The sequence below is a fragment of the Mesitornis unicolor genome, unplaced genomic scaffold (assembly GCF_000695765.1).
Source record: "Mesitornis unicolor isolate BGI_N332 unplaced genomic scaffold, ASM69576v1 scaffold18506, whole genome shotgun sequence".
In the NCBI taxonomy this organism is placed as follows: Eukaryota; Metazoa; Chordata; class Aves; order Mesitornithiformes; family Mesitornithidae; genus Mesitornis; species Mesitornis unicolor.
Window position 1 is genome coordinate 24,217 of NW_010190551.1, and position 25,105 is coordinate 49,321.

General features: G+C 35.3%; 1 protein-coding gene across 4 annotated transcripts in view; it reads left to right on the forward strand.

Moving 5' to 3' along the window:
- Positions 1–25,105, forward strand: part of TAX1BP1 (Tax1 (human T-cell leukemia virus type I) binding protein 1) — a 56,079-nt gene that overhangs the window by 21,813 nt on the left and 9,161 nt on the right. Inside the window, exons 5-15 of one of the 4 annotated variants that reach the window (XM_010186441.1) lie at positions 6,016–6,164; positions 6,304–6,394; positions 7,660–7,845; positions 10,079–10,306; positions 11,623–11,769; positions 13,017–13,110; positions 14,320–14,438; positions 15,856–15,981; positions 17,836–17,907; positions 23,418–23,592; positions 23,915–24,063. In XM_010186441.1, coding sequence (XP_010184743.1) covers positions 6,016–6,164; positions 6,304–6,394; positions 7,660–7,845; positions 10,079–10,306; positions 11,623–11,769; positions 13,017–13,110; positions 14,320–14,438; positions 15,856–15,981; positions 17,836–17,907; positions 23,418–23,592; positions 23,915–24,063 — 1,536 coding nt within the window. Of the gene's footprint in view, positions 1–6,015; positions 6,165–6,303; positions 6,395–7,659; positions 7,846–10,078; positions 10,307–11,622; positions 11,806–13,016; positions 13,111–14,319; positions 14,439–15,855; positions 15,982–17,835; positions 17,908–23,417; positions 23,593–23,912; positions 24,064–25,105 lie in introns of all 4 variants that reach the window. The other 3 variants (XM_010186442.1, XM_010186443.1, XM_010186444.1) reach the window with 3 other exon arrangements.

Sequence of the window (25,105 nt, forward strand, 5' to 3'; positions counted from 1 at the left end):
GATATAACTTGTTCACTGGCATATACTCAAGTGTGTTGAATCACATTAGTAAGCTGCTTTATCTGAATATATTTTACTTTTGGAAAAACTGGATAACATTGGATAAAAAACTGAGTGTGTTTTTATCTAGAAAATAATGATACAAATATTTCTAACCTATATTTTACTTCTTATAAATATAAAAATACATACCTGTGCAAATAAAAAGAATGCATGCTTTTTGGACTTTGTGTTCCCAGTATTGAATGTGCTTAAACTGTGTGTAAGCTCTCTGGTGGCAGTGCACTTGTTTACTGTTTTAAGATCTAATATTACTGTGCAAAACAAGAGAAAGATGCAGTAGTCATCGTGTCAGTCTTTCATCAGTCGCTCTTCTGACACTGCAGCCATTCAGTTTTGGGAACAGGGATTTTGTGTGCTTCTGTAGAGAGCAGGGCTGAGAAAGGATGCTTTTGCAGTCATTTGTCCCCCTCTAGTGGGAAGAGTGCTTTTGAGCTGACTGCTTTGATGCTGGAATGGTGAAAAGTCTCACTTCTGTAAGACTTAGAGTAGTTTCTGTAAATGTTGAACTTGAGTCAGAAGTAACAGATTTGCAGATTACCTGCTCATTCTTTGATGCTGTGAACATTTGAATAGTGTTTCTGTTACGACATTGGCATAAATTAAGGCAGAAGTGAATTTACTGATATGATAAACTTGGTCTTTCATGCTTTTTGAAAATTTAGTTCACTATTTAACTTTTTAAAAGCGGGCTAATTCATCTATGTGATGGGAGTTTTAGTAGGACATTCATCTAAATCTGCATTCTGCTGACAGGTTCTACATGCATAGTAGCTTTATTCATTGCAGAGTTTTATTCAAATATCAGGGATTCATTTCAGTTGGCTTTTGATGCCATTTTTTAAGGAGTGTTTCTCTGGTTAGACAGTGACAAAATGCTGTTAGGCAGTGTGATATGATAGCAGTACAAGTGCCCAGTTCAGTCTGCATGCATAAAAGTAAGCAAATCAAGTGTTTTTTTTGGTGCCTGTGCAAATCAAGCTATGTTGATATTATGTATGCTGCATGTGTGAAAATGTGATGATCAGGGACATGCATTGTTTTAAAAAGACCCAACCAAGCCAAACCCCCAAAAAGGAAAAACCTAAAACACTTCCCCCCCACCCCGAAAGCAAAACCACAGAAAATCACACAAAATTCAAACTCCATGTACTTAATATTTTAAAGATACAAATTAAGCACTCAGAATTGCTCTGGTTGGTACCAGCAGTTATAGCTCCCAAGGGTGCTGTACATCCTGTGAAGAGAAAATGCTCTTTTATTGTTTTAGTGACTGTTATGTGTATGAATATTTTTTAAAACTGATTAATTGAAATATATTTCACTAGATGATTGAACAGATTTGTTTGAGAGACTCAAATGTTACAGATAGGTATGCTGCTTGCACTTCAAATCAAATTATTAATGAGAATAACTCTGCAAAAGCGATAGCTTATAGTGAAATTATAGGATGTTTTAAGAAGTTAACATTCTGAAATGTAAATGCATGCTGCAAAATCGTAGTGTGTCTAAATAATTCAGCTGCCTCCTGCAAAAACTTGCACATCTGTAGTCTTCATGACAGCAATTGGGTGACTGATATTACTTACATTAACTTTTACAGTTAGCCTTTAGTTTTGTATAGTTTTGATCTGTTTAACAACGTTAGTTGAGGAGATCAACACAATTAAATTACTACCACTGTGATATCTTAGTTTTTTTGAGTAGAGAGACTTCAGTGTTTTTAGAGCAGTATTTCTATTGCCAATCATAAAGATAAATCATTGCCAGTCACAAAGATAAAAGCTTAATATCCTTGAGTTCATTTGGAATTCGTTTACTGTTTTACTTTACTGAATGCTTAAATTTTATTTTAGAAAAAGTACAACTTGATGTTTCCTTTCGGAACATACAGGCCTAGTGTTACGAGCGCACTCATTTTGCAGTGGCTGCAATGGTACTGTGTTGTGTTCGTCATTTGTCCTGAGAGGTCCTTTACAGAGAGTATGTCAGCCAAGTGTTTCACAGATTCTGTGGAGCTGCTGTGATGTCAGTGGGATAAACCAAAGGTTCCTGCAGATAATTCATCCAGATCCCCTAAATTCTCAACAGTGTAGGAAGCATGGTGGTTCTCCTGACACTAAATTGTGTCCAGATAAATCAATCCAGCTGAAACTTGAAAGGTGGTTTGGATTTTGGTGATTGTTGTTTTTTTGGTTGGTGCTTTTTTTAAAAAAAAAACTTTCATTTTTCTTTCTTCTTCATAACAGTGTATGCATTCTGTAAATAGTGAAATAAAGATTGCAGGTATCAGCTGTTCATCAGTGGTGAAAGTTTTAGGTGTGGAATGGTCTTCTGAAAGTGGATAGGGAGTTTTAGATGTGATGAAAAGGGAAGATGAAGCACAAAAAAGCTGTGCTGCTTGTTGCCATACTGCAAGATGTCACAGCTGGAAGTAGTCTTTGGTTGTATTTTTTCAAGTGTGTTATTCTGTCTGTTGGATCTCTCTCTGCCTTAAGTATGTCTGAAAAATGTGTTGTATGTTGATTCATAGGAAGGGATGTCTGTATGGCTTTGCTTCTGTTAACTGTACTGTACTCTCAAAAGTTTTACTGGTCTTGCAAAAATCCACTAGAAGTAAGGAATAAGTAGGGGAAGTGTGGTGTTCTTTATTGTTGACCATACAGATTTTTGCCATAGTTTGCTGTTATAAAGAAGAGACGCCAGAAACTTTATGGCCGTTCCATTCTGAAATTAAAGATTATTAGTCCTTTTGTAGCAGAAGTTTAATAAATACATTTGAAACGTGTTTCAAGGAAGAGCAGAGGCAAGATCGTTGCATATCCTTTAGATGGAGCTTATAATAGCTTTATGAGGTTTCGATCAGTGTATTTATGATTAGGTTACACAAACTTAAAGCAGCTGATTGGTAATTTAGAACTTTTTGATGTAAACACTGTTCTTTCGGCAGCTGTTTGTAATGCACTGTAAACAAATCACATTATGTTTAATGGCAATTCTTAGCTAAGGGAGGACAGTGTTTCATATGATTACAGTAAAATTATTTTAAAAATAGTCAGTGTTAAATCTTTTGCCATTTTAGAATAGCAATAAAGATTTTGGTACCCCCATCTTTGTTCTTGTTCCCTATCTAACGGTACATCAGCATTTTCAAAGTAGAATTTTGATTCTGGGGAAGATAAATTCACTTGATGACCACTTTATTATTTTTATTTTTTTAAATTAGTGAATCTCCTAGTAGTTACAGGAATTTTTATTTTGGAAGCTTTTTGATTTGCAGCAGTGAAACTGACTTAAGTAATTTTGGGCTACTTATTCTGACCCTTGTGATGTAGTTCACTTTCCTCCCCTCCACCCATAAGCCTGTTGAAACTACAGGAAGGGGGAGTGGAGGGAGTTGCATTTGTAACTGGATTAAAAATACAATCCAGAGTAAAAAAATAGCCTTAAAATTGGGTCGTTTTAAACGAGTTCGTAAAAATAATTCATGCCGTTGCTGTGTTTTTCTTTCTGTTAAGAAAGTGGAAGAAAAGTTATAATATTTGTAGATGTACAAGATAAATTAGAGAAATTAAATAAAAAAAAATTATTTAAAATAAGTGTTTATCTTTTTTGTAATAGAAGTTACATGTATAGTTGATGTATTTATTATATTCTTCCTCTTTAGACTCCTCCTAAAACACTAAGAGCACTCATTTTAAATTTTACAGGCTCTGAAACTGCTGTAGCTAGAGTGTATGGGACTAGGATTGCAGCATCTAAATTGAATCGCTAAGAATTCTGTAAAATAACAAGTCGTCTCTAAAAATTAATCCTTTTTTCTTTCAAAACTGTAGGCTTTAGTTGTATCTAAACAAGTTTATTAGGTGAGAATCTGTTAAGTATGGAACTTTTTTACATTTTAATACCATGTCCCTTTAGAATAACTAGCAAAGCAGCATCAATTGTGATGCTGTTTGTGCAGTGAATTTTTTTCAGGCTATTAACTCCTTTTAATATTTATTACCTTTGGCAGCCTGTTTGAACTGTTTGCATGGTTTGTATATGTAATGTATCAGATTAAATTCTTTTGAAGGCACTTGGGTTATAACGGTTACAGTTATACCAAAGTGGTGTTTAGAGAAAACACAGGTATGCATTGAAATAGGCCATTTACTGTACTAGACTTTCAAAACAGGGGCCAGTAATTAGTCTCCACTGCACTAGGAAGGACAAGCAGTTACAATGTGTGGTGGTGTTGCTGCTGGTTATGCAGCAAGTTTTACTTGGAATACTGAATTTAATTAAAATCCCCTGCCCTCATTACACCAAGTACGTGTATTTTAGATTGCAGGAAAATGATAGCTCTTCAGAAATAAGAACCTTACAAAAATTGTAGGTTGTCTTCTCCAATGCTGTTTTCAAAAAAAGATGGTACATTCATGATCCCTTGAAATTTTTTTATTATCTTAAGACCTATAATAAAGCCATTTAGAGATTAAATAGTTGTAATGTATTAGTCTTTTTTTTAATAGTATATGCAACAAAAATAAAAACCTCCTTTATGTGCTGGTATAGTGTTCAGGAAGTGATTGAGCCATCAGTTACATTTGCGATGCATCACAATTCAACACCCCCTACACCCTAAAAAAATCATAATGCCCAAACTTTTGTTTTTAGTTGCTTGTAAAAGCAGGGCTTAATTACACTGGCGAACAGTGTGTTTTGACAATTAATGGGTAAAAACAGTCCTCATTATATTTTATTGTACTTAAAACACTGTTAGGTTGGAATCTGGCCAGTAGGGGTTCTCTGTAAACTCTGGCTGATGTTTCTCTTGATGTAACAGTACAGTCTTGTTATTTCATGGCATTAAGCTTTGTTTAAAATGAATACATGAACTGGTGGTGTAATCTCCCTTTATGTAGAGCAGAAAGACAACTTGTACCTTAGTATCTGTACAAACACTGCAAGTCATGCTGTAGTCAGGCATGGTGTTCAGTCTGTCTTAACCTTGTTTACACTTTGATTCATACCACTGTCACATTTGATACTAAGAAGAGCTTTATTGAACTTTGATATCAGAAATAGTAACATTATCTTGGTATGTATGTTCTACTTTAGTGTTACTAATTTATTTTTTCAAGAAAATAGTATTATATAGAAAAGAATGTTTTTCCTGGGTTATGTGAGATGACCCAACGTGGATCATGTAAAATGGCCATTTTGCTGTGTTGAAGATGATGATTAGCTGTTCCCTGCCATAGAATGGTATGGACATTGCTGTAATTAGATAATGAATGCAGTACTTAAAAGTGGCTTTGCATCTTGCATCTGTCAGTTTTCTTACAAAGGAATCTGTTTTCGATGTTGTCATCATCCTGTGTCTCAGTTTCCAGTTTCCAAGACACGAATCCCGCAGTCATTTCCTGAGCTTTGTGAGACCTTCCACATGTTCTAGCTAGGAGAACGTAGTGTAGTAACCAGCTCCTCATCAGGAGTTTTTCCATTTTTTTCTCCTTTTGCCTGCAGTTTTCTTTACTGTGGCTTGCTTGAGTGGTGTAACTCTCTGGTCAAATGCAAGCTCTCCTTCAAATAAAAGAAAGTACAAAATAAAATAAAAGTTCTTTATGTTTTCTAACCTACGCAGTTGATGGTTAGTTTGCAGAAAGGGGATGGGCAAAATATATGAAATACAGCTTTGTCCTGTGTTCTGAGGTCTTTGGTAGTCTCTGTGTAACTGAATGCTTGCACCAAAACAAACTTCTTATTGATTCCTTATTGATATATTAACTGTTCATAGCAAGTTTAATTAATATATTTTGAATATACGTGTGTATACTTGAAATGGGTATGTCACATGTTTTAAGGAAGAGAAGAAATCCAGTGACCATATTTTAGCATTAATTTGAATAGGATGTTGCAGTTTTGAAGATGTGCATTCTTAAATGACATCTATTTGCAATTTTTTAAAAGAATAATATTCAAGCATCAGAAGCTTTTAAAACTGAAATGGGTGATTTGAAGAAGAAGCACGATGAGGCTGCTTGCAAAGTCCTCCAGCTTGAAGAAGATATCATGGCTGTTACTCAAAAAGCCATTGCAAAAGAAACCGAGTTAGACAGGTATTTAGTAATTTTATTCCTTACCTTTCTTATTTTACTGTTTCTTTCCATAGATGTTCTTTTAAACTAACAATTTTTAATTTATGCATAGATTTTTTTATATTAATAGTTCTTTACTATTAATTTGTCAATGTCTTAGTCTGAAGGACAAGATGAAGAAAGTGATGCTTGAGAAGGAGCAACTTGAATGTGTATTAAAGACAGAAAAGGATGAAAAAGAACTTTATAAGGTAACTTTGTTCCTTGTACCTGTATACACTGAAAAGAAAAGGTTTGAAATAAACATAATAGTGTTTTATGGAGGAGTCTGATAAATGGAATTTGTTAAGGAAAAAAGGAAATGGGTAGTTTCTGTGAACAGATTTTTAGGACACTTATAGATGTTCTCGTATAAAAATGAATGAGGAAAATAGCATCGGAATTAATCCCGTGATATAAAATGGTCTCTAAGAAGGAGAATGGATCACCGATTTGTTACAATGCAAACATAGTAACATAAAATTATAGATGCTAGCAAGGAAGTTCTTTAGTTATACAGTATATCACCCAGTAACTGGTTTTCTTAACACACTTTTTCATAAGTAGATTACTTTTTATTATTCTTAGTTCTTTCTTCAGGTTGTGTTTTCTAGATCCCTATTCTTGAGTCCTGTGCATAACTTTGAGAAGCTTGAGTGGGATCTGTATTGCATTGATTTTTACTAGCATAGCTGATTTCTTTTGAGAGACAGCCATGTTTAAAATAAAATAAAATGTAGCATCCCCCCCTCCCCCAAAAGACAAAAGATTCTTATATGTTAAATAAAATCCTTAGGTTGTATGAAACAAATCGCATATACTTAAAATATTATTTCTGTTTGTAGGAAATTGTCTTTATGTGACAGACAGTATTAGGTATACACTGGAAGTCATAAAATCATCTCTCACAAGCATGCAATCGTTTTGTAAATATGTAGCACAAATCTTCTAGTCTTTGAGTGTACAACACTTGAGTGCAACAGTTATCCTTTATTAGGCATAATATGATAGACTTAATGGTATCTTAAAAACAGGTCTAGAGTTGTTAATTGTTGTCTTTGGAAATGAATATAGCTGGTGTAGTCCTGTTTGCTTAGACGTTTGCAAGTAGATACTACTAGAAATTTAATTTCTCTTTAGTTTTCTTCAAGTCATTTCTTTTTTGTTTATCCTTAGTTGTCCAGCATTTGTGTAGAGACAAGTGAATTCTGTGTAGCTTATTTTGATGTGGACAGAAACTGGGGCTTTAACTTCTAGCTGTAGAGTGGAGCTGCTGTTAGATGATCAAGCTGAAAGAATTCCAGCCAGAAAATTTGTGCTGGAAGGCAGTGATATTATCGCATGTTTATTTTTTTTGTCTTTACCTGTTCTGGTCTTTCTCAGATGAGTTAGAATTTAGTGAGTATTTAAATGGACAGATGAACAGTAGTTTTCATAATGTGGAAGAAGAGTTTGACATTTTTTAGCATCATTACAGATACACTTGAAGAATACAGAAATAGAAAACACCAAACTAGTAAAAGAAATCCAGATGTTTAAGAACTTGGATGCAAACAAAGAAAACATGATATCATATTATAAAGAGGAGGTTGGCAGATTACAGCTATTTATAGCTGAAAAAGAAAATATGAAGAAAGCTTTTTTGCTCACCTCGTCAAACAAGGTAAGCACTGCTAATATAATTGGCCTGGTTTAAAATAAACATATCTAAGGTTGTATGTGTTTGACAAAAGAAAGGAATAAGTTGAAGATATCACTAGGATATAGGCTGAGAGGCAAGAGGATTATGGTCTTCTCCATAGATGCATAAAATGAGCAAAGGAGTGAATTTTGGTTTAGTTCTGCACATTCTGAGCTTGTGGTGGTGTCTCACAAGATGAACTGTGGGATGAGGTGTGTGTGGAAAAAGTAGTTCGTGCTGGAGGCACAAATTTGTGAGTTCAGTGAAAGTGCACCAGTAAAAGTGGTACGCTCCTGAGTTGCTTTTAACTTTATGAAAAAGAAAGGAGATTGAGGAAAAGAGAAAAGGTGTTGAGAGGGAGTTGAAGAGGTGACTTCGAAAGATGTGCTGAAGGACTTGTTAGGTGAATGTGCTGTCAAGGTGCAGCAAAACCCGAGAAAGGATAAGGTACCATATAAATGAACTAAATTGACTGAAAACTCAACATTAAGAGTGCCAGTAGGACTTTGAAGGAAGAGCTGATTTTTGCTATGCGATGTGGTAGCATTGTGGTATAGTAGGAGAATGAAATTACTGATGAACTGGTGTCTGTGCTGTCTGTGGTCCAGGTGCAGTTACTTCAGACTAGTTGTAATGTGGTGCTATGGGTAGAATAATGTTTGTTCCTGATGCACATCTTCCTGTTCCATTTCATCCAAAAGGAACCCAGTTTCTGTGCCCCAAGACTGTTCTGTCCTGTGATCTGCATTGTGATAGGTAATAGTGGAATTGACTGGGAGTTTTGCTTTACACATGTACTCCTGACTCAAACTGGAGAGTTAATTTAGACACAGCCTTAGATGCCAGCATGGAAAAGTCAGATTAGGCAGGTGACTTTATCTTAGGTATCTTGCCAGTCTTCTCACAGAAAAAGTAATCTAGATCTTGAAAGAATAGAAATTGTGTTAATGTGAGTTATGAATGTAAAATTTAAGTAGAAAAGTAGTGCTGCTGAGAATGGAAATAGCAAGGGGATGAAAAGAACATGCTGTCTTGCTTTAAGTTACAGCTTATCTTGTTTTACTCTCGACTACAGTTTTGTTTTGGCATGTATTAAACTACTACTGTATTTTACTTTAAAGTAAAAACATAGTCTGTGTGTGTGCCAGTACTGAAGCAACCAACATTTATGTTATTTATTAATCTTGAAGTGCTTGTGATGTGATGTTTCTGGTGGGATCATTAACAATTTTATCTTACACTGCAAAACTGCAGATATTTACTGAAGTATTTAACTGCTGCATCATGTCCTGTAAAAATACCTAATGGACAGGACTTTAGGGTGTTTTCTAGTCCATCCATCTTCATAAATGTTTACAAAATATATTGATAGTCCTCTGGACTTGCTATGCTAGGTGGTTGTTCAAAAAATAACAAACAGTGGACTAGAGATACCTGAATTTGTCTAGACTCAAGAGTATGAGATGATTATGCCTTCAGGAAGCCCATAGGCCGTGAGCTTTGAAATATTCTTTTTTTTTCTTTTTTTTGGGTGATCCTGGGTTTTTCTGAGAAATGAGAGGCCAGTAGTGCAGCTTGGTCAGTTGACCCTTGGGCTGCCCTGTGGAGCTGCAGAAGTGCTGAGAGTCTTAGAGCTGCATGCTGCAGCTTGCTTTTCATTACTTCTTGTTCTTGGTTCCTTCTGAAAAGCGTGTTGTACAAGATCTTGGGAAAAAAGAGAAAAACTGAGAGAAAAACATCGCAAAGCTGCTTTACAGTGTCTTATATCAACCAGTTGCAGGCCTTGTAAGATCTCTTGCTTTGTTGTTACCTTCAGTGTCTTACTGTGGGATGAACTTTGGTTTTGAAGCTGGATGGCCATTTGTGCCTGTTAAAGAGTTCTGCAGTGATAAGAACAGAGATATTCTGGAAAACAGAAAATACTTTTTTGACATATGTTTAAAACTGAAGCTGAAAATAATACAAAAATACAGTATATAAAATAATATGTAAATTTGCTTTTAGGTCATAGTGAAATAGGTTTGCACACCATCGTTAGCAAAGAAGGCAAATGGGGAAAATGGTACTTGTGCTCTAACTTCTGAATATAGTGATTTTGGTAAAGCCACCAGGACAGCTTGATTTTCTTTCAAATGTTTCTAGTCCCTATACCAACCTTTATTTAAGCTTTGAATTAAAAAATGGTGGATTCTCTTCCCTCTCTCCTTTTTCCTAGGAGGATGCATCTATTTTAAAGGAACAGCTTCGGAAAGCAGAAGATCAGATTCAGGCTAGCAAACAAGAAGCTGTCCTAATGTCAAAAGAGCTGAGCGATGCAGTAAATGTCCGAGATAAGACGATGGCAGATCTTCACAGTGCACGTCTGGAAAATGAAAAATTGAAAAAGCAGCTTGCTGATGCGTTAGCTGAGCTTAAAAAAATCACAGCTTTGAAAAATGAACAGGTAAATTGTCAGTATTTAGTACTGAACTTCGTTTGTATTTATAAAATCTGTCAGAGTTAGCTTTGCAAAAGTTGAGGAATAAAATATATTTCCTGATTATGATTATGAATTATTAGCAAGTTCTTTTTTCAGTGCTCAAGATACTACTGTAATTCAAGTGCATATTAGCTGATTTGGAAAGCTGGTAAAAAAACCAAACGTGTCTGCTACTACTTAAAGCAACTCCCCTGCATCCTCAGATTATGTCCAGGGTAATACAGTATTTATCTGTATTATTTTGAATCTTCTCCCTTTCTTAATTCTTATATGTGAGCCATAGTAGCATTAAAATTCATTGAAATAAAAAACCTGATAGAATTTAAAAAAAAGAAATGTTCTTTCCTCATTGATGAATTCTCTCTGTATTCTTATGAGTCCTTCCAATATTTGTGGACAAAGTGAATTTGCTTTAGTATTTATAAGTATAAAAATACTAATCTAATGGGAACTGTCTTGATGGTCTTTGTCTTAGATAAAAATCCAGTGACCTAATAAAAGTTTCATCATTCTGACTTGTGAGCTTTGTACTGGATCTTCTGTGACTGCAACTGTATTGAATTAATGCACTACTAGAATTACTGTACTGATGTAGTGGTTTTAAAAAATATATTGAGCTGATCAGTAATTAAAACATTGCAGTAAATAAGAAGTTCCCAGAAGAACTATTGCATATAAAATACCCAAGAATTACAGTTTTTTTTCTAAGAATTCCAGTTATATACAAGTGTATATCTCAGTGTTTGAGATGCATCCTGAAAGAAGCAGCAGATCATCTGAATGACTCAAGTTACCAGAAAGTACCCAAATATGGCATATATCCATTTGATTAATGTAGTTTTCCTAGTTTGTGTATCAATGTTACAGCTCCACTGAACCACTTCAAGTAGAAACATAGTGAGTGTGATGGAATACAGTTGTGGTCTATCCATTTTTAGCTAGAACAACTTCTAGAAGGTGTTCAGGTTTTAGGTATACATTCGGACTTTTTGGTATACATTAATCAGTCCATAGAATAGGAATCCTCTTTACCTGGCTCTGGTATTATACCAGTGCCTGTTTACTGTCTGTGTGTCCTGCTTGGAATGAAGTTCAGCACGGATGCTGCCTCTGTCTGTGCTCTACTACTCCCTTCCTTTCCTTCCCATAAAGAAAACAGGAACTTCTGTACTTCCAGAGAGCATTATGCTTTCCTTAATTGTGAAAAAAAAAAAAGGCTTTTTATAAAAGGAAATAGTGCTATTTGAGCAAAAGGGAGAACAGTTTCTAATTTTTTTAAGGAAACTTCAAATGCAGTGGAGCAGGAACTGCGCAGAGAAGTTGAAGATCTGAAGCTTCGTCTGCAAATGGCCGCTGACCATTACAAGGAAAAATTCAAAGAATGTCAAAAACTTCAGAAACAAGTAAACAAGTTTACAGAACAGGCAGTAAGTAGAATGGGAGGGGAATTGCACTTGTTTTTTGTAACTTTTCAGCAACTATTTAATTTTCTTCTGCAAAAACCAGTGCTTTTAAAAAGGAGGAAAACAGGCTCTTTAATTAAATGGCTCTTTAATTTACCATTTTCTTCTATAAAGCTAAATTACTTCTATGATACTTTTTAAATAGCTGTTGAAACCAAGCATAGGATTTATAGTAACTGGTGTATGTAGAAAGCTAACAAGAGTTTGGATGAAACTGTAAGCATGACATTGTTCAAGGAAGAATTTTGAGAAAAGCAGAGATAAATTCATAATTCCTACCTCTTCTCAGTATCACCACCACCACAAAAACCAACCCAAACCCAAAAGGGGAAATGGAGATCTTGGAGGAGGACTTCAAAGTGAAGTGGGGAGAAAGCTTCCACAACACAGTATATAATTGTATTCCATATGTATTTTGTATTAACACTCTTCTAAGCTTTGTTCCATAAATAAATGAGGCTTTTGCAATGATGATATCAGCCTTATGCCACCTAGTAACTGAACCTGTTAGTGAATTTCAAACAGGTCTGGGAGTAGAGTTCTTCAGAATTTTGTGAACATTAGTGACTGAGTCAGAGAGGAGCTTAAATGGGGAAAAGGTGTATGAGCAATGGCAAGATGTATGAATGCAAATTCTTAGGAAAACCAGACAAACACATTTCTGCTATCCACAGAACAAATGGGGTAGTTATCCAGCTTTGATCCACATATTGATTTAAAAAGTTGTCTTCTCATCCAGAAGGTCAATGGTGAATAAGGTGTCGTATGAGAATGCCTGTGGCTTTTCTTTAAAAGTCTTCTACGTGTGTTGTACATCTGATAACAAACAACAAACTTCCCTGCTTTGACACCGGAAGTCCAGCACTCATTAGTAATACAGACTTCACTTTTAAAATCAATGTTAGATTGAAGTTGATGGATTCAAGTGTAATTGATTATATAGAAAATGAGACTTTACTCATAATTTGTGTAGAAATTACCATTTTTAGAGAGAAATAACTTTTGTAACATAAGAATATAAAAATCATAGTCTGAGGCAATTTCAGTGTTAGTAGAATTAAATGGGTTTGTATATTTGTTATTACCTCGTGTTTTAATGAGCAATTCCGTATAGTCCAAATTTGGAAGAGGTGGCAGTGCAAGATATATGTTACTTTTGTGCTTTGGCTTTCATTTAATTAAATACCAAAACAAAATTTCTTTTCATAAAGAAAATTGCAGGGCGTCAACAGAAACTGACAGATGCATCTAACACTGAGACAGCTACTGCCGTTGTTACAGACAAAAAGTTGTCTGCATCTCCAGGTATCGACAGCTTAAATTTTGTCTGTTTGTATCAGCCTGAAATTGGTGTCTATATGAAATAGTACCCAATAGTATTTATGATATAAAGTAGGTGGACTTGTTCTGTTTGAGTTAAAGCAAGAATTAGAAATATGAAAATTAATCAAAGAATCTTGTCTGTTTTCAAGTGGTAACATTCATAAATAACTTGATCTATCTTTTCAAAAGAGGTCAGTTGATATTTGTTAATGTCGGTGGGGCTGAGCTCTTGAATTTCTGTTTGATAGTTAACACAGAGCCAGTTTTGCCAAGCTATAAACAATCAATTAAAAAAGTACTCCCCAGATTTGCAAATTGTATACAGAAGCAGGATAATTTTGCACTCCTTGTAATGACTGTCCACTGTAACATCCTACTGTAAAATCAAGTCCATTGAAAAGTTCTGATTATGTGGTGGCAAGGCCAAGTCTATAGATTATTCTCAAGATTTGTAGGTAACAGTGGTTTGTTTGAAAATGTTTAACTAGGTTATAATTTTTATGAAGTATTAAGTTCTTACAAAACTAATCTTCTTAAACAAACATATGATAGGTTAAAAGTAAGCCTGGTTTATGATTTAATTTAAATTGATAAATGCCAGTCAATGCTGACTGATCTTGTTTGTGTTACTTTATAATTCACACATTCTTTCTGTCTATAAGAGACTACAGGTTTTAATTTCTGTCAGTTTCCCTCTGGCTTAAATAAATACAAGTGTTTCCTAAAACAAATAAAATCCCAGCGAGCTCAGTACTAGTATGTGATGAGATGAAGTAGATTGCTGAGGCATGTCATATTTTTACAGAAGAACAAAATATCTAGCGTGAAGTTATAACGTATCTATTCTGGTGTTTACTTTCATGGGAATTAAGGGGAGAGATGTCTGGGTGAGTTTTTTTGTGTGTGGGGTTTTTTGGGTTGTTTTTTTTACGTTGACCTTTGTATTATGTGTGTGTTTATGCTCGTCATCAGTATGTGAGAGAACTGAACAGAGCCATGCCAGTGTGACTGCTGATCTTGTGTATCAGTAGCCACATGATACTGATTGTCTCTGATTAACTATTTGCTTGGATAACATAGAGTACTCTGTCCTTGATGCACTGTTGAATTTGGCCTATCATCTCTCTCATACAAGCTTTGCTTATGGAACAAAAAAAATCAATATTCTTGTTTTTTCTTCAATGTTCACAGTTAGCCCCATTTCATCTGATATAGTTTCGGAATTCATGGTAAAGGAGCAAGTACGTGAAATGAATAAAGAAATTGCTGAGAAAACAGAGAAGTATAAGAAATGCAAGCAAATGTTGGCAGTAAGTAAATGGCTGCTTCCGAAAGCTGAACAGAAAGTAGCTATAGGTGCTAAGTCTTAAAACCACGAAGCCTACCTAGCTGAGTTGCCTTGCTTGTTTGTGATACGCTGTGATTATGGTAAAAATGTTAACTTTAGAAAACACATTTTTGTTAAGTCAGCTCTTGATTACCTGTGATGCTAGAGTCTCCAGACAAGGACTCCTCAGGATAACCCAGATGCAGTAAAACAAATGAACAAAACTACTACTACTTCCATGCTTAGTTTTGAATACTTTTTTTTTTCATTGTATCTTAAGTATAATTGCTTTTAGAAATCAAATGGAGCATGTTGCTATAAGCCAGCTGATGTCTGAAACAAGTATAGCAATGTTTATCTAATACGCTGTTCAAGTGTAAGAACTCCCTACAAATCTCTCTATCCTGAGCTTTTACAGTGTTTTGGTGTCTGGATTGATGCTGCCTACTAGGTTGGGCTCAGCGATACATAAGGGCATTTATATGGTTCCCTGGACCAAAGTTGCCACTGGTGGTGCTGAAACTACAACAGTAATGCCTGTCAAATATTAATTATAATACCTGTCAGTCCAAACTTGATTTACATTTCATCAGTTTGGATGTATTTATGACAACGGATTGTTGCATCAGTGATTCTGGTGAAAAGTTGACTGTTGTAGAATTATTTAAAAAATGCTTTCCGGGTGTTGTCTTGTTTCTGTTAGTTTGTTTGCTTGGTTTTTGAGGCTTAAAAAAATAACATTAATCAACATTATTAAGTCAGAACATTTAGTATTGAGAATTAAAAACTTGGAATTTTTCTCTACTTCAGTATGTTTTGTCCTCAGATAGATACATTCACAGACTGCCATGAACTCAGCTTATCATGTTGTTTCTCTTATTTATTAGAAGGAGATTATTCTATTTTAAAGTGCTTTCCAGGATGTAACAACTGTCGTGTAATTCTGCTCATTACCTTGTCTGTGGAGAGCCTGCGTTAGCTTCTGCTGGCTGTTTCCTCTATAGTCATGCTTGAGGAAAGTTTTGCCTTTGACCTTCTGGATGAAAGATACTTGGGTTCTACGAGATACATGGGGAAAGGTTTTGTATTCAAGTGAGACACTTCAAAGTATAATAATTATTGCAGTGTAGTATTAGGATACAAAGAAGCTTGAAACCATGAAGCTAAAGAGGAGTAGCAGCTTCTGAAAACTCAGGCAAGAAAGAAGTGTGTTGAAAATAATTTGTGCTCTGTTCAGCGGTCCTGTCCTCTTAAAAGTCTTCAGTCAGGCTTGATTTCTTGTGGAAGCCATTTGTAAACGGTCTCATTCTAAAAACATGGAGTTACACAGTGTCATTTTTGGAGGTGGGAGGGGAAAGCTCTTAAAATTGTGTTTCATGCCATGGTATAAACTATTTTAGGATGAGAAGATGAAATGCAGTGTTTATGCTGATGAACTAGCTAAACTGGAGCTGAAGTGGAAAGAACAAGTGAAAATCAATGAGGGAATAAAATTACAGCTAGCAGCAATGGAGGATCAGTATAAAGTAAGTTACTGATTTTGTTTGTGACAATGAATGGTATCCTGTTTTTGATATAGTTGCTCATTTCATTACTTGAACTGTTAGAAGAGTTTTAATGGGGAAAAACCACAATGTATAATATAAATGCTGCAGATACAAATTCTGGTTTGCACTTGTAGAAACAACACAGTCTTGTAATGGTTCTTTCAAAGTCAGACCAGTCTGCTAAGTATATTACCAAATGGCTATCAGTCTTTTAATATTGTGGATCTAGACAAACCTGTAAATGACATTAGTCTTGTATTACAGGGAAAAAAGGGCTAGAGAGTTTTGATTTTCTGTTGCTTACTAGAATGCTAACAGGAATATTCACATGCATATTTGTCTAAAATCTTCATATCACATGCTGCATTACCAATGTAGTAATGTGGAATGCATTTTATCTGAATTAACTAGAGAGTTACTAGACAAGTGATACATTGTTTTTAAAATCATCAGTGACAGAATTACTTGTAATTTGGAGGATCTCAACTATTGTCTTAGTAGAGCGATGTAGCATTTGCAGCAGAAAGTCAAGCATAATGAGCAGCTTTAGCTTATAAGGGTCCTTAATCTTTGAGGTTATGTGATAGTAATATGTATGTTGAAGTGGCTTTTTAGGTCAACAAGGACAAGACAAGAGCAACAAATTTCCATAATGCTAGCTTTTATGTTGCTTCTCAGTCTTATGGTGATAGTGTAGCTGGCAAGATAGAATACTCTGTGTTGCCCATTTTTGCCCATTGTGATGAACAGGGATTAAATTGGACTTTGACTGTATCAGTTCTAGTAGGAACCTCCTTCCATTAGAAATTACAGTGCTTCTTCTTTATAAAATACTGCGTTACTCTACAGCTCTTTTCAGCACTCTTACCAACTTACTTAATTTTACTAATTAGCAGTGATTAGTTGCCATGTGTAATTTAATGTAAAATAAGTTTGCTTTTGACTTCTCAACAGCAGGATTAATAAATAATTTTGTCCAGATTTGAAAGCATTTTTACTACAATTCAAAACTTTATAGAGGATGCAAGTGGGGGAGAAAAAGTGAGCTTTTCTTCCCAGTCAGTAGATTTCTCTGTGTTAACCTGAAGTAGGAGAGAGAATTTCAGAATTGGGGTGGGGGGGTGGGGGGGTGGGATACACTTAACTGCAGAGCATTGAGTTTATATGCTAAGAAAACCAAGTGAAGTGGCGGTCTCCAAAGTAACCAGAATCCAAATAACATAGCCCTTTGTAGAGAGAGATTATTTAAATAATCATTTTGAAGCAAGGTGGAACCTGGGAAGAATTGTGTAATGCATCACTTTCATCTCCTCCAGAGCATGTAGCAGAGACACAAAGTAGATGTTTGTGAAACAAATGTAGTGTCTTTGGGCTAGGAGGAGGTTTTGGGTCTCTCAGTTCTCCGGTGGAACATAAGGGCTGGAGAGAAGTGAATGAAATAAATCACCGAAAAGCCATCAGATTCCTTCAGAAATAATGAGATGAGACTTATAAACCTTCAACTGGGCAGTGGTGTCCTTCCTGCCATTAGTATCACTGATACTTCTCCTTGTTTTTAAACTAGGATTTTATCATTCCATAACTGTGTTCTGAAAACTGTCAAGAAAAGGTTGCTAACGTACTGCTGCTAGCCACTAGATAAACTTAGGAAGAATTGTTGGAATTGTTGGTTTTGGTTTGTAGTAGTGCTAGGTCTTGCGTATAGCTATTGTAGACAAAATAGCTTCCATCTAAAAGATGGACTTAATCACTGAACATTGTTTTTACAGTATAACGTCCTGTAAAATAGTTTCTATTCACTAGTACAGTAACCTTAAGCTTCTTTTTTTATAGGTTCAGGTGGCAGAAAAAGAGAGACGAATAAAGGAACTGGCATCACAGTTGGAACTCTTTACCAGTGAAAAGGTATTGTCAGGATTCCTGTTCAGTTTGTAAATTAACACTTATTAAGATCTTTGGTTTGAGGAATTGCAATTTATTTCTAAGTGAGAATTTCTTTACTCTTCAAACATACTTTTTCCATGTTTGGATATTTTTCCAAAATGAATTAGCATATTAAACTACAAGTTCTCTTAATAATACCAGTACATTTTTAAAAAAATGTACACCATAGTATGTCAACTTGCCAAAACTGACTCAGCCTTTGAAAATATTGTCATTTATGTTTTGTATTTGTGTTCTAGAACACTTTCTACAAATAATCTAACAAAAATGTTACTGTGTCAAAAATTACTTGGTTTTTTGCTGACTAGGATGCTACTTCATACAGGATCTAAAATAATTACTTCTGTTTGCAGATAGGGCTTACTGTGTAAATTAATAATCTGACATTGCAGCTAGCTATACAGTTCATGGAACATAGGAATTCCTACCAGTTTTTGTCCTATATTCCTTTCTCATCTCAGCAGCATCACAGTTTTTCTAAAAGTTTTCAGTGGACTTCCAGCCTCCTTCCTGCTTTACTCCTCTTAGCTGTTTGTGAAAGAGGTTCAGCGCTGTTGTGTCTAGAGGCTGGTACCAGCTTGCTGCATGTGCTGCTTGGCCAAATAGGAAAGATTATCATAGAATCATAGAATGGTTTCAGTTGGAAAAGACCTTTAAGATCATCGAGTCTAAGCATAGATCCAGCCCCACTAAGCCTGCCACTGGACCATGTCCCTAAGCACAACATCTACTCATCTTTTAAACACCTGTAGGGATGGTGATGCAACCACCTCCCTGGGCAGCATGTTCCAGTGCTTGACAACCCTTTCAGTAAAGAAATTCCTCCTAATACCCAACCTAAACCTCCCCTGGTGCAACTTGAGGACATTATTATTGAGCTTATGGTGCAGCCTTTCTGTCCTCTAAGGGAGCATAGAGAGGATTGAGTTTACCCTCAGTAAGTTTGCAGAATACGGTGAGTTGGGGGGAAATGCTGATCTGCCTTTAGGAAGACTCTACAGAGGGATCTGGATAGGTTGGATCAATGGGCTGTGGCCGAGTGTACGAGGATCAGCAAGGCCAAGTGGCGGGTCCTGCAATCCCATGCAGCGCTACAGGCAGGGGATGAGTGGCTGGAAAGTTGCTTGGCAGAGAGGGATCTGGGGATACTGGTCGACAGCCGACTGAATACAAGCCAGCAATGTTCACAGGTGTCCAAATAGGCCAATGACATCCTGGCTTGTATGAGAAATAATGTGACCAGTAGGTCCAGGGAAGTGGTCCTTCTGTACTCAGCACTGGTGAGGCCACATTTTGAATACTGTCTTCATTTTTGGGCCTCTCGCTACAAGCAGGACATTGAGGTACTGGAGCATGTCCAGAGAAGGGCAGTGAAGTTGTGAGGCCTCTGGAGCACAGGCCATTTGAGGAGCAGCTGAGGGAACTGGAGTTGTTTAACCTGGAGGAGGCTGAGGGCAGACCTTCTTGCCCTCTACAACTACCTGAAAAGGAGGTTGTAGCAAGGTGGAGGTCAGTTTCTTCTCCCAGGTAACAAGTGATAGAACAAGAGGAAATGTCCTCAAGTTGCACCAGGGGAGGTTTAGATAAGATACTACGAAAAATTTCTTCACTGAAAGGGTTATCAGGCATTGGAAGGTGGTGGAGGTGTTTAAAAGATAGTTAGATGAGGTGCTTAGAGACATAGTTTAATAGTGGACAGGTTATGGTTGGACTCGATGATCTTAAAGGTCTTTTCCAGACAAATGATTCTATGATCAGTTAACAAAACTTGGAGAATTTAATTTCTTTGAGACAGTCTCTCTCCTTGATACTTTCAGGAGTTTAGTGGCTGACAGGTAGCACAATTAGTAAACATTATTCCCTTGAGAATCCTGGCATAAGACCTGAATGGTACATACCTAGCTTGACAATTCTGGTTTTTTCCGTTACTGGTTAGGATTATTTTTGCTTTTATCCAGTGTTGCCCTGTAGCTAAAGATGCAGACATTACAGCAGTATAATCTCCATGTTTTTCATGATGTGTGCATACAACCAAATCCTTTTTACATCTGCAGTTCTCTTACTGACTGCTTGTAATAATAAGAGCAGCTTGACATGTGACAGTAGTGACTTTGGTAAACTACAGCTGGAAAAATGTCTTTATTGGAAAAGAAAAATACACATACAGTACTCTGAATTTTAAATATATGGTTGAAAATGGACTCCGACTTTCAAGAATTCACTGTTTAACCAAATTCATTACTATTGCTGTTTAATCAGACATTCAGAAATACTAATGCTAATGTTGTAATGTTGGAAGTAACTCAGATATATGGCAGTTAATCAAAGCTGAGTTTTACTGACAAGTGAAATAATAAAATGTCTTTATTACATTCGGATAGTATTGCATGATATTGTGGAAAAATTAGAATGGTTGAGATAAGTAGCTTCATCTGAAATTAGTTTAATTTCAGTTTATCAGTACACAATGTCCTGTTTTTACTAATTGTCTGTTCCCACTGGGTTTTTTAAGTTAGGTGTTTTGTAAACTTTTGATTCTTAAGTAGTAGGTATTTAAATTATCTTTTTCTTCCTTTTTTTTATTTTAACCAAAGATGTAATTTTTAATAGATCTAATTTTTCTAATTCAAAAGACAGCAAAATAACAGTTGAGTTTTGATGAGTCTAGCTTAGCTGGAGGGAGTAATTTTAAACACCACATATAAGAAGGAGAACAACTGTAATAATAATGTATGGAGCTTATAAAAGCTTGGAACTTTGTCTACCAGATTTATAGATATTTACATTACAAAGAAGAATCAAAGTGCCTGCTAGACTGGAACCATGATTTAAAAGGTTGAGCATGGTATAGTAAACAGCTTTTCAATTTATACTCCATTATCAGTGTTTGTTTATAAATGTCACCAAACATAGCATGCTAAAAAAGTTCATTTGCTGTCTCTTCAAACCTATAAAATTACTTGGTTTCTATTTTATTTTCTTAGTTATAGAGCCTTTGATTTTTTTAATTATTTTTTTTTTAAAAAACCGGCTACCCTGGCTGTCCAACTTCTGGCTAAAGCCACTTACAGCACCTTTATACAGTCACTTTGATCTACATTCTGCTTTAATCTGAGGTGATGCTAAAATTAAAGTATTAATGCCACTGCCTCTCATTCTAAACTGCTTCCATATCGCAGAAGAAATTGATTTTACAAAGGAAAATCTTCATTTCACTGATAATTAATGGTTCCTACTTTGTATTCAGCAGAGATTAATTATTTAGATTTTACATGCTCACTAAAACTTTAAGATGTAATCTTAACCATTTAACCCTAATCATTTCAATCATATGTGCAATTTAGTCTGTAAATCTAAAGTACCACTAACGTAGTTTTGTATCTTATGTGCAGGAGGATATTTTACTTGGAGGGTGCTAGGCAGAAACTGTGTTGTCCTGTATGACAAGGTTTTTCTAAAAGAATATAAACACTGCTGCTCTTACGGCCAGTGCTCCAAAAAGAGAACTTTCTGTGAGCTGCCTTATCATTTGTAGATAGTGCTTTTTTCCTGTTAGAGAATGAATTTATGATGTTGCTGTCGGAGTTCAAACTCTGAAACCTGATAGTACATATGTAATAGTACAGGTTTATTTTCAAGCCTTTTTCATTTGAGCGATGTTTTGTTTTCAGTATAGTTATTGCTACTTGATTTTGCATTTTTGTATTCTAGCATTTCAGTTGAAGTTTTCCTGTTTTTAAGAAAAATACATTGAGCTGTTCCTTTAAATAACTGAGACATTTTACTTCTCATGTAGTTAAATCACTAATTGAAATCTTAGTTTTAATTTCAATTCAAAATCTTTTGGGGGCAATGCACAATTCCATCTTTGAGGTTTTCTGTTAACATTACATTAGAAAATGTGAAACATGAACCCAGGGAATCTAGGAGAAAATGCTAACCAGAAAGAACAAAATGATTGGAAAGCGTATCTGTCTCAACAGTCTGTCTCTTTTTTTAGATTATTATTTTCATTTTTACATCTCAGTTTTTTCTTGGTTCGGAATTGTAACTGGCATATTCCTTTGGATACTCTTGGCATATGTTCTCTCTCTCCCTTAACCCATTTTATTAAATGCCAGAGTGAGAATGACTTTTCCTTGAATGAATTATGGCTGATGCAGTGACCACACTTAAGTCACTTTAATTACTGCCTTATAATAATATATATTGGCTTAGAGTTTTAATGGTTTATAAGTTATAAAAACCATATAGTATTTTATAACAGTTACTGTCTCTGTGGATTATATGCAAGAATCTAGAATTGTAAAGATGTTAATTTTTTGAAGAGTTCTGCTTGAGCTTTCTGAAAGAATGAATTGCCTTTCTGATACAAATATTTAAACAGTAGAATTAAAGCACACCATTTAAGCCCCTGAGTAAGTTCAGCAAATTTATATTTTCAATGAAAACACTGAATTTTGGAAGTAACCTATGTACATACCCTTAGGAAACTGTAAGCGTATGTATATATAAAGTAGGTGAGGATATAAAGAAGGAGGAAGAAGAGTTAGAACTTTGCTTAGTAAGCTCGTAGAAGGCAAAATATCTTTCACAGGAAGTGTAACAACTCTGGAATTATTTGAAATAAGTAACTAGTCTGGACTACCTTTGTGAAATATAGCACTAATTTCTATTTGTTAATATAAATTGAAAATACCAACCTTGAGTAATAGTTTTCCTTCCTAGACTCAATTGTCAGAATGTTATAAAAAGTAGAGAGTAACTCTAAGGAAATGACATTGTAGAAAACACAAGACTGCTTCTAAATTCTCTTTGCTGGTTTCTTTTCCTCTGTTTGTTCTAAAATTCTTTATTTCCTACTGAAAGTGACAGCCTTGAGCTCAGCTTCATGTAGGTCAGGATTCTGCTGATAGGTATCAGAAAAAATCCAGTGCAATGTACTAAATGCTTCTTAAAGTATCTGCCACTCAGGGATTCAGAGGGAGTTATGTCAAGTAGGTACATATATGTACTTCACATACTAAAAAGGTACATTCTTGAATGATATGATGGGATATGATATGAAAAAATGAATTATTTTTGTTTTAATTGTAAATTTTAAAAAGTTTTCTTATTGCACGTTATCATTAGTTGTTATTGTTAATCCACCTGTTTTTTACATATTGAACTGATTTTTCTTCATTATGAAAAGGATGCAGATACGTCTTAAAGTGTGGCAGTTCTGTTTATGTAATTTGAAATAACTGATGACAATACAAGAGAAAAAATTATTTAAAATACCTTCTTTGTATGTTCTTCATTGACTGTTTTTTGGTATATATGGTATATTTGGCACTAGATCAAGATGAAAAGACAGTGGGATGATTAGCAGATGTATTTTTAAAAACAAACTTAAATGTTTCATAAAACATTCAAACTTTGCTGGGACTCCATGGATTAATTACATTTTAAACTTTTGCATTATTTAGGAGCTTGGCAGGACACCAGGAAATCAAGCTGGAAGGATGATGGAAGGACAGATTTCACAACAGACATTACATTTTCGCAACCCGTATTCGGAGGAAAATGGACCAGTTCCAGCAGTGCCAAGTAGACTACCAGTATTGCAATTTGGAAACCCTTATGCAATTCAGGAAAGAAGAGGTAAGTAAATCCCACCACCATTATAGTTTTTCTTTCACTGTTTCAAAATCAGTGGCTCATTGAATGCAGGTTAAGTACTAACAATCTTAATACTGGCATGCAGTCTTTATTTACTGAGGAGAATTAATAATGTGCCTTTATTTTACTGGTGTGAGTCAAGAAGGTAAACCAAGTTTTAAAGAGAGCTTTTGAAAAAGGTGGTTTCTGTTGTTTTATCTAACTCCAAAGTGTTCACCAAAGTTGTGATTTTTTTTAAAATGAAAGGTAGCACATCTGTAATCTCAAAATACAAACTCTGCTGCTGTAATTAATTTTTCTTCAGATGGAGCAGATGGTGCTTTTAATCCTGATGAGATCCAAAGACCACCTGTTAGAACCTCCTTTTGGGAGCTAGAAGATGATGTGGTGTGCAGTCAGCCTTCACGCAATCTTAGTCGGCCTGACGGTTTAGAAGATCCCGAGGACAGCAATGTAAGTTGCCTCTTTTATTAATAGTTTCCTTGACATGTTTATTGATGAGCAATCAAGAGTTGTGCGTAGGTTTTCAGTATCTGATAAGCCTGATTCTTTTTATGTAAATTGACTTTTCCCTCAATAATGTTTTAGGTGAATTTTGCTTGCTTTGAAGGAGAAAACGCTGCATATCAGTTGGATATGCTTGTTCCCGCAGTCTCTTGAGTTAGTGTCAGCTTCTTTTGGTATTAGGACAGTACCTTCTTAATCTTTTTGAATGCAAAAGCAGAAAAATCCAAGGAAAATTCAGAAAAATCAACTCATTCCAATTTTTCTCCTGTGTGAACGAGGGCTTGGAATGTAGCCACATCTTCCTCATTTTCTAATTTGTATGTAGGAACTAATTGTAACAGAATGAATAAAAACTTAAAGGATATTGATACCAGTCTTTTCAGTTAAATGCTGAATGAAATTTTATATAGTATTAGATATTTCATTCTAATGAATTAATCTTTTGCTCTGTCTTTTGCACATCTGCAGTTATTTAATTTCTATTTCGAATGTTTTTTGCTGTTAATACATGTTTGGAAGAGCTAATTGACTGTTATCTAAAGCTGGTTAAACTCAAAGTGACAGTCTCACTGATTTCTTTTTTAGGGCTTTGCATGTTTTAAGTGGAAACTGGTTAGCTTTTCTTTTTAATACAGTTAACTAGCATGTTCTGGTATAAAAAATGGTTTTAGTAAATTGGCTTCTGTAATAAACCAGGCTGCATGTCTTCATTTGAACAGCAAAAGGCTTATTACTCTTTCTTATTCGAAGTACTCTCGCACCTTCAAAAATATTAAAGAAGAAATACCTTTCTGCAAAGTACTGTGCTCTTTGCAGGTACAGTGGTATCATGACCTGTTTCTCATTTAGTCTAGTTTGCCACATTTAATTGCTATTAACCTTTGCAGAAACTGATCAGTGTTCAGACAGGCATGATTTTAGCCCTGGTGCTCAGCACCTATAATGGAGAAAAATGTATTTCTGCCGCCTACCTTTTGCCCCCAGTGTC